We start from the raw sequence: 18,092 nt of genomic DNA, 5'->3' as shown, positions 1-18,092 counted from the left end.
CTGGAAAATAGTTGATACATCTTGAATCTGTTCTAACTTAATACATGGTTAAAATACCCATTTGAGCATAAAGGTTGATCATATTTACACATAGTTACTCATTATTATCAAGGTGAACACAACAGCTTTTTTGGGGAAGCCTATTATGAAATAAAATGATGTTTAGAAAATCATGAAAATAATTTTTTATATTCTTTTATGTTTTTAATATCTTTTTTATTTTTATGTGGATCATACTGAAAATGGTATATATTCATACAGTGCTTGGTGCCCTCCCCCCAGCTTCCCCTTTACCTCCTCCCAACAATGAGTGTCAGGTTGACCATGGTACATTCATACTTTTACACATATTCAAATATAAAGCTCCTCCATTAATCAACCTCAGCCTTCTTCCTCTCCTATCCTTCCATTCTAGCTTTGCTGAGGTTTCCCCTCCATTATCTAGAGTCCCTCTGGTATCCCTAATACTCCTAGTTTGGGCATATTAGAGAAAACATATGTCCCTTCTGTTTTTGTGCTTGGCTGATCTCACTTAACATAATGTTCTCCAGGTCTTTCCATCTTCTTGCAAATGACATGGTTTTGTTCTTCTTTATTATTGAGTAGAATTCCACTGTGTGTATTTCCTATAATTTTGCAATCTATTCATCTGTTAATGGAGACCTAGGTTGGTTCCATATTTTGACTATTATAAATTGTGCTGCTATGAATATGGATATGCATATGTTACTGTAGTTCTCTGATTTCAACCCCTTTAGAAAGATACCCATGAGTGATATAGCAGGATCATATGATGGATCCATTCCAAGTTTTCTAAGGAATCTCCACACTGATCTCCATAATGGCTGAACTAGTTTGTAATCCCACTAACAGTGTAAAATAAAAGAGTCCCTCTTTCCCCACATCCTCACCAGCATTTGTTGTTATTTGACTTCTTTATGCTTGCCACTCTGGGTTTAGATAGAATCACAGCATGGTTTTGATTTGCATCTCCCTGCTGGCTAATGATGTTGAACATTTTTTCATGTATCTATTGGCCATTTGTATCTCTTCTTTTGTGAAATGTCTATTCAATTCAGTTGCCTATTTCTTGATTGGGTTATTTGTTTTGCTAGTGTAGAGTCTTTTGAGCTCTTTGTATATTTTGAGTCCCCTATCAGAGTGGTGGCTGGTAAAGATCTTTTCCTATTCTGTAGGCTTTCTCTTTAGGTTCTTGATGGTTTTCTTTGATGAGCAGAAATGTTTTAGTTTGATGCCATCCCACTTGTTAATTCTTGTTTTAATTTCCTGCACTTTGGAAGTCTTGTTGAGAAAGTTACTGCCTGTGCCTATGTGTTGGAGTGTTGAGCCTATGCCCTCCTCTAATAACTTTATAGTCTCTGGTCCATTTCTAAGTCTTTGCTCCATCTCAAATAACAATTTTTAATTGATTTGACCTCTCCTTTTATGACTGCAAGAAGCATACAGAGAGCCACGCGTGGTACTGCATGCTTGTAATCCCAGCATTTGGGAGGCTGAGACTGGAGGATCGTGGTTCGCAGACAGCCTCAGCTACTAAGTGAGGCCCTCTGCAACTCAGTGAGACCCTGTTTCAAAATAAAGAATAAAAAAATTGGGCAGGAGGTGTAGCTCGGAGGTCAAATGCCTCTGGGTTCCATCCCCAAAGCCGCAAAAAAAAAAAAAAAAAAAAAAGAGCACCTTGTTGGTAGCAAATAATGATTGCTTTGGTAGAGAAGTTTTAAACTATAACATGTCCTATATTCACAAATCTCAGATATATCATGGACATGGTAGAAGAATAGTTCAGAATGGCTACAAAGTCTAAGTTGTTGGAACAAGAAACCTATGGGGATGAGGGGGCTCTAGACTAGGCACCAGACTTGCCAGAGGGTCAGGTTGATTGAAAAGGAGGTTATAGGGTTTTTATATATTTTAGGGCATAGGATGCTGACAGCAGTAGCAAAAACAAAAAAGGAAAAAAAATCACCTATAATTTCATCAGTCTAATGCATTAATTGCTTTCATTTTCTCTGTTCACTTTTGGTTCTTGATTTTATATCATTTCATGTAGCTATAAATACAGCATAGTTAAAATGCTGTGTTCTTTTTTCTCCCAATATCATACTGTGCATACTTTTGTCTTAGAGTTATTTTAGTTGCAAGGAACATCTATTCAGTCAAGTTAAATTATCTCAGAAAAAAGTCGCGCGTGTGTGTGTATGCCTAATCTTGCAGAAATCCAGTGGCAGGAACCTAAGATAGCTAAGAAATGGAGCTAGAACATGGAAAGCCTTTAGCCACTGAAGCTGAGGCTGTGGATGCCTGTTGGAGCTGTGATGGCTATATGGGGATTTATTACACACTGTTGTCTCAGTTTTGCTGTTTCTGTCCTGCTTCCCTTTTCTTTCTCTCCTTTTTGGATTTTTGGTTGTTTTTCTCAGTGTTTTCTCTAGATACCTGGTACCCACAAACTGAGCTCTGGAATCACAATCATTTTTCTCAGGCTGTTACCCATGATACCTACCTCATGTTTTCTTTCCTTCTTTACCAAAAAACTCAAGTCCATCCCTCTACCTACCCACTCAGTAATTCATTCACATGAAATAATCAAGCCTGCATATGGGGACAAGACTAAAGAAAGTGCAAAGTGTCTGATGTAATCAGACAGCTGTGATGAGGAATGAAATCATAACTTATTTTGTATATGAGATGAAAGACAGATGGCAACTTAGCACTCTGCAGTGTCTCTGTACTTCAGTAGAGGAGCTGCAGTAGGGGGCAGTGTAGTGAACAGGGCGCAGGGACAGGCAGACTGGAGAGTGGCCTTCACCGCCCACCTCCTCCTCATTGCCTTTTGCCCACAGGTTTCCAGCTTTGGGGAATTTCAAATTGAAAGCTACATTCTGGGTTTATATTTATTTAGTTAAAAGAAAATTATATACATTAAGATCCTTGAAATTTCTATGACCTATAGTATAAAGCACTATGGGGTCTCCAATGCGCAAGGAAATCAACATTTTATATTCATGTTTTTAAAAAGTGAAAATTGAATCAAAGGGCCTAATTTTCTATTCACTTCCCTCAACATTAGTCGATTATAAAATTTATGTGAGCTAAGTGAAATTGTAGGGTGATAATTCTGAGGTCTTTCTGATTTGAAAAGTCACAGCTAAAAAACTCAGTTCGTTCAGGGGATGGTGGCTCCTGCTTGTAATCCCAGTACTTGGGAGGTTGAGACAGGAGGATACTAGGTTCCAGTCCAGCAATTTACTAAGATCCTCAGCAACTTAGACCCTATTTCAACATCAAAAATTAAAAGGGCTGGGAATATAGCTCAATCCTCGGCACCAAAAAGATAAACAAAAACCCAGCCCCAGGTTGTTGCTGACTCCCAGGTGGAGCCGGTGGTGAGAAGGTCTGGGGAGGGGCTGCAGCACCTTTTGAGCCCTCCACATTTCCTCACCCTTGCCCTCCTCACCTTGGGTGCTATGGCATCTTTACTTGGTTGTCTTCCTCACTAGATCACAGGCTTCTGTGGAAATACAAAGATTCTGCTATTTTTCAATGCCTGCAGTGCATCTAGGCTTCGGCACATGTCAACTGAATTAAAGATACGCATGCACGCACCCAAACACCATTTTCTTAAAAAGAAATCCTCATCTATCTTCTCCCTCATAAGTTTCCTTTTTCTTTGCACAGACCCTAAAAGGATCATTCTTCATCCAGACCCTGAAGACTTCCTGATTATAAAGTAAAAGCTTCAAGGAAACTGCCTGGCAGAGACTCAAAAACTCCAAATCATTCTCTCTAGGGGAGTCTGATGTCGATTAAAGCCACCGGATTCATGTCACTAGCAAAGGCCTTTGCCACTAGCTTTTCCCTTCCAGAACAGTGCTGTTATCTCTCATCTAGGTCGATTTGGGTCTTAGTTTCTCCCAACACAGCTGTTGAAGGGTTTCTAAGCCTGTGTTTTGTTTTCTGGTGCTAGAGATTGAACCCAGGACATTCCACATCTAGGCAAATGCACTACACTGATAAGCATGTGCTTTTAATGAGAACCCCATAAAGATCAACCTAGTTCAGAATCCAGAGAGAGCACAGTGGGTCAGCAGCAAGTTTATTATTGCCCTAGCAAGGGGACAGGGTGGAGCATAGCTGTGTTTAGGCCAACTTTTCTTGAGTACCCCTCCATTGGCTATAGCCAAACTTCCCTTCTGACACATTGAGTGGCTTGTCCTGGCCGGTTGGTCTGTCTTTATGAGGGGGTGGGGAGGGGAATAGCAAAGCAAAAAGAGGAACCCAGAATGCTCTCAGCCTCCCTTTCCCACCTCCTTACAGAAAGTCGGGGCAGTTCAGCTGATCTGTGATGGTCATTTTCTCAATATCGATGTCATTATTAGTTAGGATATCTTTTAGATAGGTCACTGTTTCTGGTGGGAGATAAGGGTTTCTCCCCAAGATCCAAACATGATCGATGTGAAAAAGCCAGATGATGGTGGTGCAGGAGTACACGAGGGCGTAGTTCTTGTAGTCGGTGGCCAGGACCCAATATGGCGATGCGGGCATCACTGAGAAGCAGAGAAAGGTAGGATGAGGATGGGCTGGGGCAAAAGAAACCTCATCTTCAGGGCATGGGAGGCCAGGCTCTGGGGTTCTCCTCTGGGTCAGTGGTTCTTAAATGGTTTCACATAGGAATCATGAAGGGATTTATTTATTTATTTATTTATTTATTTATTTATTTTACTGGAGTTGAAATCCAGGATCATTCTATCTCTGAGCTACATCCCTAGCCCATTTTATTTTATCTTATTTTATTTTATTTTATTTGTGGTACTGGGGATGGGACTGGGGGCATTCTGCCTCCAAGCTACACCCCCAGCCCTATTTTTTATTCTTTATTTTGAAACAAGGTCTCACCGAGTTGCAAAGGGTCTCACTCAGAAGCTGAGGCTGTCTGTGAACCACAATCCTTCTCTCTCAGCCTCCTGAATGCTGGGATTACAAGCATGAGCCATGCCCTAGGCTGTGATGGTATAGTGGTTAGTATTCTGTGTTGTGCCTTATTTATTTATTTATTTATTTATTTATTTGTGGTACTGGGGGTGGAACCCAGGGGCTTTCTACCTCCGGGCTATACTCCCAGATCTATTTTATATTTTATTTGGAAACAGGGTTTCACTAAGTTGCTGAGAGCCTCACTAGGTAGCTGAGGCTGGCTTCGAACCTGTGAAATCCTCCTGTCTCAGCCTCCCAAGCGCAGGGATTACAAGCATGCACCACCATGCCCAGTGTGCCCTTTTTATTTTAAAACAAGGTCTCACTAAGTTGCTGAGGATATTGCTAAGTTGCTGAGCCTGGCCTCATGCCTGTCTCGGCCTGCCAAGTACTAGGATATAGATCTGTCTGGCCATGTAGATCTGCAAGACTGATACTTTTAAAAGTTTTCCAGTGGGTCGGGCATGGTGGTGCTTGCTTGTAATCCCAGCATTTGGGAGGATCACTGTTCGGGGACAGCCACAGCTATTTAGTGAGGCCCTTTGCAACTCAGTGAGACCCTGCTTCAAAAAATAGAAAAAGACTAAAAAATAGGGCTAGGGCTGTAGCTCGGAGGTACAATGCTCCTGGGTTCCATACCTAGTACAAAAAAAAATTTTTTTTTTTCTCAGTGGTTCTAATGTGCAGCTAGAATTAAGAACTATTGTCATGGCCCTTTTTCCTGGTAGCAGGTGGTCTTCTAGGGTGATAACTAGGGTGTTGGGTAGACCAAGACAGGCAGGCTACATTCGGCACCAGTGCACATGGAAGCACCACGTAGCTAAGTGGAGTCAAGAACATAGGCCAGGGCCCAGGATTCCCTCTAGAACTTGCCTAAGGGAGGAGGCAGAGGCTGATGTTTCTGCATTTTTTTCTTGCAAAATCTTTAGAAATCCTTCTTCCTTTAAGAATGTGGTAAGGGCAGCTGGGTATGGCGGCACACACCTGTAATCAGTACTTTGGAAGCTGAGACAGGAGTATTTCAGGTTCAAGGCCAGGCTCAGCAACTTACCAAGACCCTCAGCAAACTTACTGAGACCCTGTTTCAAAATAAAAATTAAGAAGGGCAAGAGGTGTGACTTGGAGGTGTGGAATGTCCGTGCCTGGGTTCAATCCCCAGTGACTAACACACAATATGGCAAGCCAGCTGAGTAAGGCTTTCAGCTCTTTCTTCCAAAGTGCCTATTAAGATTCATTGGTTAAGCCGGGCGTGGTGGCGCACACTTGTAATCCCTGCTCTTGGGAGGCTGAGGCAGGAAGATCACATGGGTTCAAAGCCAGCCTCAGCTACTTAGTGAGGCTCAAAACTTAGTGAGACCCTGTTTAAAAAAAAAAAAAAAAAAAATATATATATATATATATATATATATATATATATATATATTTAGGTCTGGGAGTATAGCCCATAGGTAGAAAAGCCCCTGAGTTCCACCCCAGTACCACACACACACACACACACACACACACACACACAATTCATTGGTTGACATCTGACATCTAATGAGTCTTAGGAGCCCAAGACTGAAGAAAGTGTTAGAAGAGAGGTAGAGGATTTATCCTCTTCTAGCAACTTCCTCTGTGAACTTGACCTCCACAGCCAAGGTCCAAGCCAAAGAAAACTGATAGCCCAGCTGTGGAAGACACAACCAAGAGAAGGCCGTGTGCCAGCCCTGAAGCACAGAAGGCTGGCACGCATGCGCAGTCAGGGGTGCTTTGCTTTCCCCGATCCCAAGCACTTCACCTCCTTAACTCAAAAATAATTCCTGTTTGTCAAGTTGAAACCAGAAATCAGCACTTGTGAATGACCCGAGGAGCTGCAGGATAAGGAGGTGGTTTGTGAGTGGTGAGAGTCTGGCTGGGTGTCAAGGGCTCAGCAGGTTACCAGGAAAACACCAAGTCCCCCCACCTCTGTCTTCCTGTTTATAGACAGGGCAAGAGGGGATGCTCAGTAGAAGCCTGGAGGAGAGCCTGGACTGAGCGCCATTCCCGACTTACCTTGCCAGCACCCTGGGTGCCCTGCGGCCTGCCTGCCTGATGTCTGTTCAGCAGACATCCACTCTGTGAGGCTCGGCTGCTTTGTGCATTCCCAGAGGGACCGAGAGTGCTTCAGCACTGAGCAATGGTGGGAAAACAGGCCTCCCACCTCTTCCAGCAGTTTCCTGTCCCACCTGCACATTTCTGGGCATGGACATCTGCTTTCTCTTTCAAGGTCTAGCTCTCAAGAATAATTTTACCCAGACATCCCTTCCCAGTATAGGACACTTCCACACCTCTGTAAGCAAACGTTGACAGTCTCCTATTGCTTCCGGGCACCACAGTGCAAGTCTGACATGGCACTCAAGGGCCTCCTTAACCCTCTCCCCCATTCCACACGCCTTGCCTTGTTCTAGGGGGCTTTATCTTGGCATCTCTCAGGCCATTACCTCCACTCAGAACATCCATCCTTTCCCACGGTCTCCCATACATCTAAGTCCTCCAGCCAGAATTAATCTTTCCCTCCTCAACTTCCCCAACAGACGGCTCCTCTCAATTAGCTTCGTTCCCAGGCTTCCTGCACGTGATGTTTAACCTTCACACCCATCCCCTCCTCCCTTTCCCATCTACGTTATGGGGAAATCTCTCAACTGAGAGATTGGAAACTCTACCTCTAATAGTTAAGTGCCTGCCCACATCACTTAGCCCTCCCACACTTCAACTTCCTTCTTTGTGTTCAAAGCCCTTGACTTTTCAGAGCATGCACTGTGTAGTTTGTCTGCATACTCTGGGCAGTTATCCCTGTGAAGTTATTTGCTCATAGTCATATGTGTGGGAAGAAATGCTTTCTCCTACTAACATTCCTTTCCCGCTCTAGGGCCTGGACTGGTATGGAGGGTGTGGACTGGTGTGGACTGCCATGGATGCAGAGGGCTGGTGATTTCTCTCACAACTGGTGATTTCAGTGTGTGCACTGGGGTTTGAACCCACGGGCATTTTACCTTCAACCTACACTCCCAGCCCCCCCCCCCCCTTTTAAATGGTCTTACTAAGTTGCTAAGGCTGGCCTTGAACCTGAAAGTCTCCAGTCTCAGCCTCCCAAGCACTGAGATGACAGGCATGCACCACCACTGCCTGGATCCAGGCACTTTCAGCATTAGAAAACCTCATGGGTCTGAACTGAGTCCCCCAGTGTATCTAAATCCACAGCAAAATTGACATCTGCTGCTTTCTCTGCTGCTGGTGTCCATGCCCTTATTAGCACAAAACACAGAGGGTGAGGCCTGTGATTAAATATCTCTCAGAGTCCTAACACTGTGACTAGAAAGTGGCAGAGCCAGGACTCAAAATAGCCTTCGCCCTCACCTTCAATCTTTAACATCTACTGACTGGGGTGCTTTGCTTTCTCCTACGAGTAAGACTGGATTGGGTCTACTACTGCTGTGCCCAACGTTGCCATTTGGGCCTCACCTACTGAAGTACTGACAACTGTTCTACAGGAAGCCTCCTCAGTATTCACACTGGGATATACTTGCTGTAAGGATAAGGCCAAATGTTTGTTTGTTTATTTATTTATCTATTTATTTAGGGGATTGTACCCAGGGACATCCTATCTCACCCCATTTTTTTTTTTTTTGGAGTAGGGTCTTGCTAAGTTGCTGAGACTTGCCTTGAACCTATAATCCTCCTGCCTCAGCCTCCCAAGTACTGGTTGTGCACGACTGCACCCAGCTTGGACACCATTGCATCTCAGTGCCTCCACCAATGCATGGCAGATGGTAGGTGCTCACAAATAATTTTGCATCAAGTCCTTATGGGTGACACTGACATGTGACAAGATTGCTCCAAGCCAAGGCTCTAGACTTTAGTGTTTATGACTCTTGTCAATGAAACTTCCTCAGAAAAGTAGATACTTACGCTGAAAAAACTTCACCGCCAGTTTGGCGGGCTCTGTGAGATTGCTCTGGGTGGCTTCACCTTCTATTTGATTCACGGTTCCATCAGGTCTGCAAAAAATAAAAAAGAGAAGGAAAAAAGGAAGGAAAAAATGAAAAATATCGGGGAAGAAAAAGACAAATCATTAAAAATTAGTGAAAAAGCAAGATGTGTGCCACGACGACCATGGTGGCCAGCCTGGTGCTTTCTGGTGTGAGAGGCACTCCAAGGGAGGCTGGATCCTGGTTGGGCTTCCTGCCCTCTCCTCTGAGCCCATCTGGCCTGAGACAAGTGGTAGAAGACAGACAGGGGTTGATAAAGAAGCAAGTGTGGAAATGCTCTGGGACTGGATGATATGTTAGGATCCCACACTTCCGGCTGTCTTTTGACTGCCTATCATTTGCCTCTCAGGCCATTTCCTGCCCCCACGCTCCAAAGAGAAAGGGAGTCAAAGAGAAGATTGAAACAAACAACCCTATCCACAGAGGAGAGTAAGGAGATAAACACATAAGGGGAAAGGTGACCACTAAAAATAATGCAAGCCAGGGAGGGAGTCTGGAGGTCCACAGGCTTTTCTCCTCGGGGCTTCAGTGATGCGCTGTGGCATCGCCTGGCTCATCATCCAGCTCAGCAGGTGTCTGAGCAAGTGTGGGAGCCTGCGCTGCAGGCAGGTGAGTCAGGCAGTGAGCAGACCCTGACTTCCCTCAGTGTTTCTCAGGTGAGTCCAGATTACAGACATTAAACTGAAGAAAGGTACATCTTAAAGTTGGTGACACCTGACACTTAAAATTGGCAGCAACGCTGGGTGTGGTGGCGCACGCTCGTAATCCCCGCTCTTGGGAGGAGGAGACATGAGGACTGCACATGTTCGAAGCCAGCGTCGCTGGCTTAAGAGACCCTGTTTCCAAATAAAAAATATAAAATAGGTCTGGGAGTGTAGCTTGGAGTTAGAAGGGCTTCCAGGAACCCCAGTACCACAAAAAAATAAAAATAAAAAATAAATAAATAAAATAGCGGCATTCTTTCTTAGTGGTACCTAAAATGGTGGCACATCTTAAAAGTGATGGTCTTAGAAATGAATGAAGTAATTTTGCCTTTTTAAAGGGACCTGGCTCATTTCTGGATAACTCTCAAGGGAAAGGTCTGGAGACAGGGACAGAGAAGGGGCAGTGCTCAGGTATCAGGGCCTGCTACTAGGGAACCAGCAGAGAAGCGTCCCCCCATCTGTCCTCAAGAAGGGGAGGCCTACTAAGATGGATCAGCTGTATGGGTTAGAAAGTCAGTAGTGGACAGATGTCCTAAATACCAGACAAGAAGCATTGGGCGAGGGAATGGGGAAATGGACTCTGATATTCCTAACTCTGTTACTTGTTTGTCACATAGTGGGCTAGAGATCAGGCCCTGCTCTCTCACCTGGAACTCACACAGCTGGCAGACATGTTCTGTTTCTATCTGATTCAGTAACTTAGCAACAAGCCAGGCCTTTCCCAACACCCCCTCTCCCTTTTACCATCATATGCATTTTGTTCCAGAACATTTTTCAAAGCTTCAGTTTCTGATCACAAGCTCAATTTGCTCATGGGAAAATGCATTTGTATTTCCAAGGGTATCAGCGACTTAACCATCAGAGGTCATCCTTGTTCAATAACTACTATATGTCAAACATAGTGTTAAGCTTTACATGTGAAATCTTCTTTAATACTCAAACAGCTCCATGGAGGTAGGTGCTATTATTATTGCTTTGAGAGAATGAGCCTAGCTAAGATCACATACTAAGTGGTGGAACCAGAATTTGAAACCAGGCAGCTGAACACAGTGTATGCCAGCTGTTTGAGTCTCAAATTGCCTAACACTGGCTGAGTACTCTCTTCCTCAGACCCACTGCTTTGCCCCACCCCATTCTACAGCCCCACAGGAAGGAGAAACTAGCATTCTCCTGGAAGGGGAAAAGTGCTAACTTTTCTCCATGTGTTCTGTCTTAAACAGGTGCAACCCTAGAGACAAAGCAACCTAACACTCAAGGTACAGTTAAAGAGGACTCTTGGTCTGCTCCAAGGGAGAGGCAGGGAACCTCACGGACTGGGGATCTATGGCAGTGCCTGACTCTTGGTTTTAGAATGGTATGAAATATTTGATGTGAGGTCATTACAACTTTGGGACCTGCTATGGTCTGGATAAATATCCCCCAAAGGTTCCCATGTTAAAGGTTTGGTCTCCAGGGTGGGAGGTGGTGGAACTTTTTGGAGGTTAGGTCTAGTGGGAGGTTCTTAGGTCATTGGAAATCATTTATTTCCACAAAGGCCTCTTCCTGCCTCTCTTTTCTGCTTCCTGGATTCTGAGGTTAGTCTTATCAGCAGTGTGACCCTTGGACAAGTTACTTTTCTACTTATTTTCTCATTAATAATGATGAGGTTAATAATAGTACCTACTGGGGATTAAATGATTATATGTTTATTTGTAGACAGATATGTATACATATGTATATTTCTATACACATATATGTATGTATGTGCATATATGTATGTATGTATGTACAAATGTGTGTGTATAGAAAGAGAGAGAGAAACAGAGATAGAGGCAGAAAAAGAGAGCAGCAGTGCCTTGAACATAGGTAATGCTTTGGTGCAGTTATCTTTGTCAATGGAAAATGGATAGGAAGGACTTCTTCCCAGGCCCTCTTAAATTTATGTTTGCTTTATAAAGTGTAAATCTTTGGATCAATTACTAGTGTCAAAAGCCCTCAGTGATAGAAATGTACACTTCTCTAGGATACTGTGTTTATATAGCCTATAGTGTATTTGATTCTTACTTAATAAGAAAGGGAGTTTTCTGCTGGGTGTGGTGGTTCACATCAGCCCCAGCAATGTGACGAGACCTTCAGCAACTTAGTGAGACCCTGTTTCAAAATAAAAAGTAAAATTGGGCTGGAGATGTGGTTTGGAGGTAGAATATTCCTGGGTTCAATCTCCAGTACAAAAAAAAAAAAGTTTTCTAATTGAAACAAGCTGCCTGGAGATGGGATAAACTGTTGTGGAAGGCGATGAGCTTTGAGCAAAGCTGGAAGCTCTGCTTAAAAGAAGTACAAAACAAGCTTTTGTCTTGGTTTGGAGGTCAGACAAGGTAGTGCTGATGTCTTTTTCTACTGGAATCTTTATTTTGCTTGAGGACAGAGTTGCTGACAGTTCAGGTTACTGTTGGGTCCCTAGTGCCTCTCCCAGGGTCTGACATTCAGTAGGTGCCCGACAAGTGGTTCAGGAAAGGAACGGGTGTGCTGTAGTTCTAGCTGTCCTCACCCGGTCCCAGGAGTGGCGGCCCCCTCCCTGAGCCAGCCCGCCTGCCCGCCATCTACTCCAGGACAGCACCAGGGCTGGCTCTGGATGCGCCCCGCCACTCACCGCATCTCCTGGTTTAGCACTTTGATGTTTCCGTTTTCCATTAGCGAATAGTTGGCCTGGATGCAGTTTCCTTTCTCAAAGCTCACTGGGATCTTCTCAATTTCGTACCATCTTCCCAGATACTGCAGAGACAACAAGCAGAGGGGCCCGTGGCTCTCTGGGGACCTGCAAGCTCTTCCCTACTGTTGTCTTCTACAGCAGAGCCCTTTCCTGGGGAGCCAGGCAAAACGGGCTGCATTGTTCCCAGCGGCAACTGGGCAAGATAGCGATTCAAAGGAGAATGAGTGAACGGATGTGTGGGCACTGGTTGAATGCTGCATTCTACTCCTAAAGGGCTCTTTATTTAGATGTGTTCTCAGTGTCCTTTTTGGCCCAAATCTATGTGAAATTTTAGACTTTGTAAAAGGAAGGGTTTTATCTGGATAATGGGAAGTACCTTTGTCTCAAACATTTTATGATTCTACAAGACATCTTTGAATTTTGTGCAAAGTCAGACGTGTTGGCTATGGGGCACTATTACTCCAGAGTTGGCTGGACTTTCCTCGTGTGACCTGCATGCGGAGTTGGTAACAAAGGCTTTTGGCAGGTTCTCAGGCTTTAGAAGACGTGTACCCTCTTCACAGGCACTGTGCTGAGTTTAAGGAAGCTGCCCCTGTGTGGAGACGGCAGGGGAACAGGCGCTCTTGAGTTTTCATGAACGCCCTGCAGACACTGGACCAATTTACAACCTCAGAAGAGGGAGTTTGGCAATATTTAGCAAAACTAAAAATATATATGCTCTTTGGCCCAGAATTTTCACTTCTGGGAATGCATCTCCTGATATAAAAAAGGATGTGTATGTAAGGTTATGCACTGCAGTACTGTTTGCAAGACAGGAAACAATCTAAGTGAACATTAGGAGCAGGCTGGATAAATAAATGATGGAACATCCATCAAATGGAATTTTATAATCATCTTCCAAAAGAGCGATCTGCAACTACCTCTAAGATACATGTATTGAAAAAAAGCTAGATACAAACCAGTGCATATATTCAGTTACCATTTGTTTAAAAAATGAGGGGAAAGCTTATTTTATTGGCTTTCTATTGCTACTATAACAAGTTACCACAAACTAAAACAACATGGATTTATTATTTATTGTTTTGTAAGCCAGAAGTCTGCTCTGAGTCTCACTGGGCTAAAAGCAAGAGGTTGGCTACATTGCTCTCTGGAGGCTCCAGGGAGAATTGATTTCCTGGCCTTTTCCCGGTTCTAGAGGCCACTGGCATTCCTGGGCGTGGAACCCGCTTCCTCCATACTTGAAACCAGCCAAAGCAGGTCGGATACTTCTCACACTGCATCTCTGACTTTTAGTCCTTCATCAAACCTCTCTCTCTCTCTCTCTCTCTCTCTCTCTCTCTCTCTCTCTCTCTCTCTCTCTCTGACCAGAAAGAGCCTCTGCTTTTAAGGGTATATATGGTTGGATTGGGTTCACCTGGATATTCAGGCTAGTCTGGCCATCTCAATGTCCATTATTTAGTTAATTTGCAAAATTCTTTTCTCCATGTAATATATTCACAGATTCCAGGGACTAGGGCATGGGCATCTTTGGAAGCCATTCTTCTGCCTACATACATATTGCACATATCTTCACATATGAATAATTATCTCCAAAAAGATATACAATATACTATTTTTATTGGTTGTTACTAGAGAGGGAAACTCAGGTGCAAGGGCAGAAGGGAAACTTTCCATTATATGCTCTTTTACACCTTTAAAATGTTGAACCATTTGAATGTATTTACTTAGAATATTCACTGAAATGCCGGGCGTGGTGGGCGCGCTTGTAATCCCCGTGCTTGGGAGGCAGAGACAGGAGGATCGCGCTGGTTCGAAGCCAGCCTCACTGGCTTAAGAGACCCTGTTTCCAAATAAAAAAATATATCACAACTTTCAATTAAAGCCATCAAACCCAGAACAATTTGAGAACCAATGAATAAGGCCAACTGGCTTCATAGACATCCTCAGAAAAAGTTCCATTTTATAGTCCATTTTAAATAGTTCTGTTGTTGTTCAAGTGACTTTACTGCTCCTTATTTAAAACCAAGGTAGCATGAAGGTCCACAAAAGGAAATCCAGAGGTAAGAGACTGATTTTCATATTATATATCCTCATGATTTATATTATTTCTGCAGACCCTCCTGACAGTCTGGGGTCTCAGTTTCTCTATCTATATAAGGAGAATTCAGTGTCTAAAAAGAATCCTGGAATCTGGGGAGGGTGGTGTACCCCTATAATCCCAGTACTGAAACAGAATTACAGATTTGAGACCAGCCTCAACAACTTAGCAAGACTTTTGGTGACATAGAGAGACCCTGTTTGAAAGTTAAAAAAAAAAAAAAAAGTAAAAAGGGCTGGGATCTAGCTCTGAGATAGAATGATTACTCTGGGTTCAATCCCCAGTAGTTTTTCCTGTCCAAAAAGAATAAAGAATCCTAGAAAAGAAGTAAACCTATCTGTTTGCAGGTAAAATATTCTTGTACATAGAAAATCTTAAGGCATCTAAAAGAACCCTCTTAGAGCTAACAAGTGCAGCTAGGTTAAAAGATACAAAATCAATATATAAAAATCAAATGTAGTTCTATGTTTGCAATGAACAATCTTCAAATGAAATTAAGAAATTTTCATTTAAAATAGCATTCAAATTGGGTTTGATGGCACATGTCTGTAATCCAGTACTTGGAAGGCTAAGACAAGATCTCAGGTTTGAGGATAGCCTCAGCAAATAGTGAGATTCTCAACTTAGAAAGACCCTGTTTCAAAATAAAAATAAAATAGGACTGAGGATATAGCATGGAGGTAGAATGCTCCTGGGTTCAATCCTTAGTACCCCAAACAAACAAACAAACAAACAAACAAATAAATAAATATAAAATGGCATACAAAGAATAAATTATTTAGAAATAAATTTAACCCCAAAATGTAAAACTTATACTCGAAAACTATAAGATGTTGTTGAATCAAATTTAAAAATATCTACGTAAATGGAAAGATAGCTTTATTCATTTCTTGGAATACTTAATATTCATATTCAATGTCCAATTTTGCAGTACTCCTCAAATTATTCTTTGGATTTAATGAAATCTAAATCAAAATTGCAACCAGCTTCCCAGCAGAAATTGACAAACTGATCAATAAATAAAATTCATATAAAATTCAGAATAATAAGAGTAATCATAAGAATAAAATTGGAAGAATCATATATTCTGATTCCAAAATTTAACTACAAATCTATAATAGACAATCACACTGGTGCATACCTATAATTCTAGCTATTTGGGAGGGCAAGGCAGGAGGATCACAAGTTAGAGGCCAGCCCTGCCAATTTAGTGAGACTCTGTCCCAAAATAAAGACAGCACCCTTGGTTCTAATTGGTACCACCTCAAAAAAAACTATAGTAATGAAGACCATGTGATACTGCGCATTTCCTCAGTGGATCGCCAGCAGGATGGACCGGTTTTCACCTTTTATTGCTTCTCTGGCATCTGGGAATCATTTTCTCATGAGCTCTCTCCTGCTTCCTGGGATCACCTGGGCCAACTCCCCATCTCCTCTGATTTTGGCCTCAGATTTTGTTTTGGGGAAACCCAAAATAAGATAAGTGCCTGTTTCATGGCTTACCATGGAGATTAAAGCAGAATAATACACTGAACTTTTGTAGGATGCTTGTTCAAATAGGACATAGCAAAACAGATGGGAGGTCAGCCTCTTACCACACCTTATTCACGTCAAAGTTCTCCTGCACTGGAGGACTCGGGCACTTCCCAAGATGGAATGCTTGTCCCTCGGCAGTGGCGAAGAGGCCCAGCAGCGCAGAAAGCAGCAGCAGCATGGTCACCATCCTGAGTCTAGCGTGGCACAGGGAGCCTGGAGTTGGGGAGATAAAAAAGTTGGAGGTATCTGAGTCACCTAAGGATGCACCATGGTGGAAAAGGATTCCCCGTGCGGCTGGTCAACTGGCGGCACTCCTCCTCCCCCCCAGCCCTCATACTTCAGGGGACAGCCACCTGATTGTCCATACCACTGTGAGGCCTTCCGCCCCAGGGCCCTTGACCTTCATTAGCACAGCCCAGGGCCCCTACCTGCGTTAGCACAGCCCGGACACCCCCAGCTGGTGCTAGAGTGTGCTGGGTTGATTTCACTCCCACCCCAACTCATTTTGTGTCTTTCCAGGGTGGACACTATGTCTGATTCTCCTCAGAAACATCCCTAGGACCGGGAAGTGTCAGGATCAGTAGGTACTTGTGGATTAGACAGAAACAATATAGAAAGGGGATAGACAAAGAGAGAGAGGGTAAATCTTTGAGCAATCTGTTAAAAAAAAAAAAAAAGACAGTCACAATAGCAAGTGTCTTATGAGGTTCTCAAGGGAAATGCCCTTCATCCCCAAACCCATCCCGGCCTGGTCTTGTGAAGCTGCTCTACTAACCCAAGAATGGCCTGGATCTTCTAAGAGGAAGCCACGTGTCAGAACCCTCAGGGCTACCCTGACCTAGTTTGAATTTGTCTGCCACTTACTGAGTACAATTGTGTCCAAGTTGTACCTTAGCTTCTTTGCCTATAAAGTAGGAATACTGACCAAACCTATCTCAGGAATTTACTTGAGAATGAATGAGCGAATACAGGGAGTGGCTCAGGGCAGCGTCTGGCGCAGAACACGTGCTCAGTAAATGCTAGCTACTGTTAGGACAAGTAGAAACAGGATAATATTTCCAGAATTAAAAAAAAAAAAAAAGTGATGTTGAAGCCGGGTGTGGTTGGCACACGCTTGTAATCCCAGCACTTGGGAGGCTGAGACAGGAGGATCGCGGTTTGCAGACAGCCTCAGCTACTTAGTGAGGCCCTTTGCAACTCATTGAGACCCTGTTTCAAAATAAAGAATAAAAAATAGGGCTGGGGTGTAGCTTGGAAGTAGAATGCCCCTGGATTCCAACTCCAGTACTGTAAAAAAAAAAAAAAAAAGTGATGTTGAGAGTGTTTTTTATAGATTGCGGGCGTTTAACCAGAGGACTGTTAAAACAGTTGAACCCAAAGGGTCATCCTGTGTCAGAGGCTGGCTTTGGGGAGGCGCAGTGGCTGGAGGAGGGGCAGCTGCCATGTGCGGCTGGGCTCCTCACCGACTTGCTTTGGCTTGTCCCCTTCTTGTCACTCCCTGCCTGCCGCAGCACAGGAGCTATTTCCAGCTCTGCGCCTTTCTCCCCGTGATGAAGATGGCTGAGCAAATGCAAGCAAAATGTTCTCAGATCTGAGCATTTAACAGGATGTGTCATAACAGGAATAATTATAACCACTTTATTATGAGTCTCTAAATCTCCAAATAACTTTAATAATCAATAGCTTTTCTTCTGGAGGTTTTGTTGCCTGGTTTTCAAAAGAACAGTTATGTAAGAGTGAAAGCTGCCAGCCAGGGTGGGTGCAGGGTGGGGAAAGCAGCTGCGACTCCCTCCAGCCAGCCCGCGCAGGGCCACCTCCCTTACTCTCTGAGGCTCCATTCCACCTTGGCTTCCACCACCACGTAAGTAACACCCGTCCCCTAACCTTCTGGAGGATGGAGTGTTTGTACAAATCTGGTCTAAACCCATAGACATTTGCATCCATTTTTCAAGGGATTCTTGGAACTTCAGTAGCTCTACCCAGTAGCCCCAGATAAAGCCCTTGCTCAGAGTCTCGGGCCTGAAGGGGTGGCATGTGCTACAGTCTACAAACTTAGCAGA

At 43.6% G+C, this 18,092-nt stretch overlaps 1 protein-coding gene across 1 annotated transcript; it reads right to left on the bottom strand.

The window, feature by feature from the left end:
* Nucleotides 1-4,332: 4,332 nt before the first annotated feature.
* On the bottom strand, nucleotides 4,333-16,219 carry APOD (apolipoprotein D; the record flags this gene model as incomplete). Its single annotated transcript, XM_080696052.1, has 4 exons — nucleotides 4,333-4,568; nucleotides 8,926-9,014; nucleotides 12,339-12,460; nucleotides 16,097-16,219. The coding sequence occupies 4 exons, from the start codon at nucleotides 16,217-16,219 to the stop codon at nucleotides 4,333-4,335; spliced, it is 570 nt and encodes a 189-aa protein (XP_080552178.1).
* Nucleotides 16,220-18,092: the final 1,873 nt, after the last annotated feature.

Source organism: Muscardinus avellanarius, assembly GCF_963383645.1.
Source record: "Muscardinus avellanarius genome assembly, chromosome: 5".
Taxonomy (NCBI): domain Eukaryota; kingdom Metazoa; phylum Chordata; class Mammalia; order Rodentia; family Gliridae; genus Muscardinus; species Muscardinus avellanarius.
Note: the sequence above shows the minus strand (reverse complement) of the source record. Positions and strands in the feature narration are given on the sequence as shown.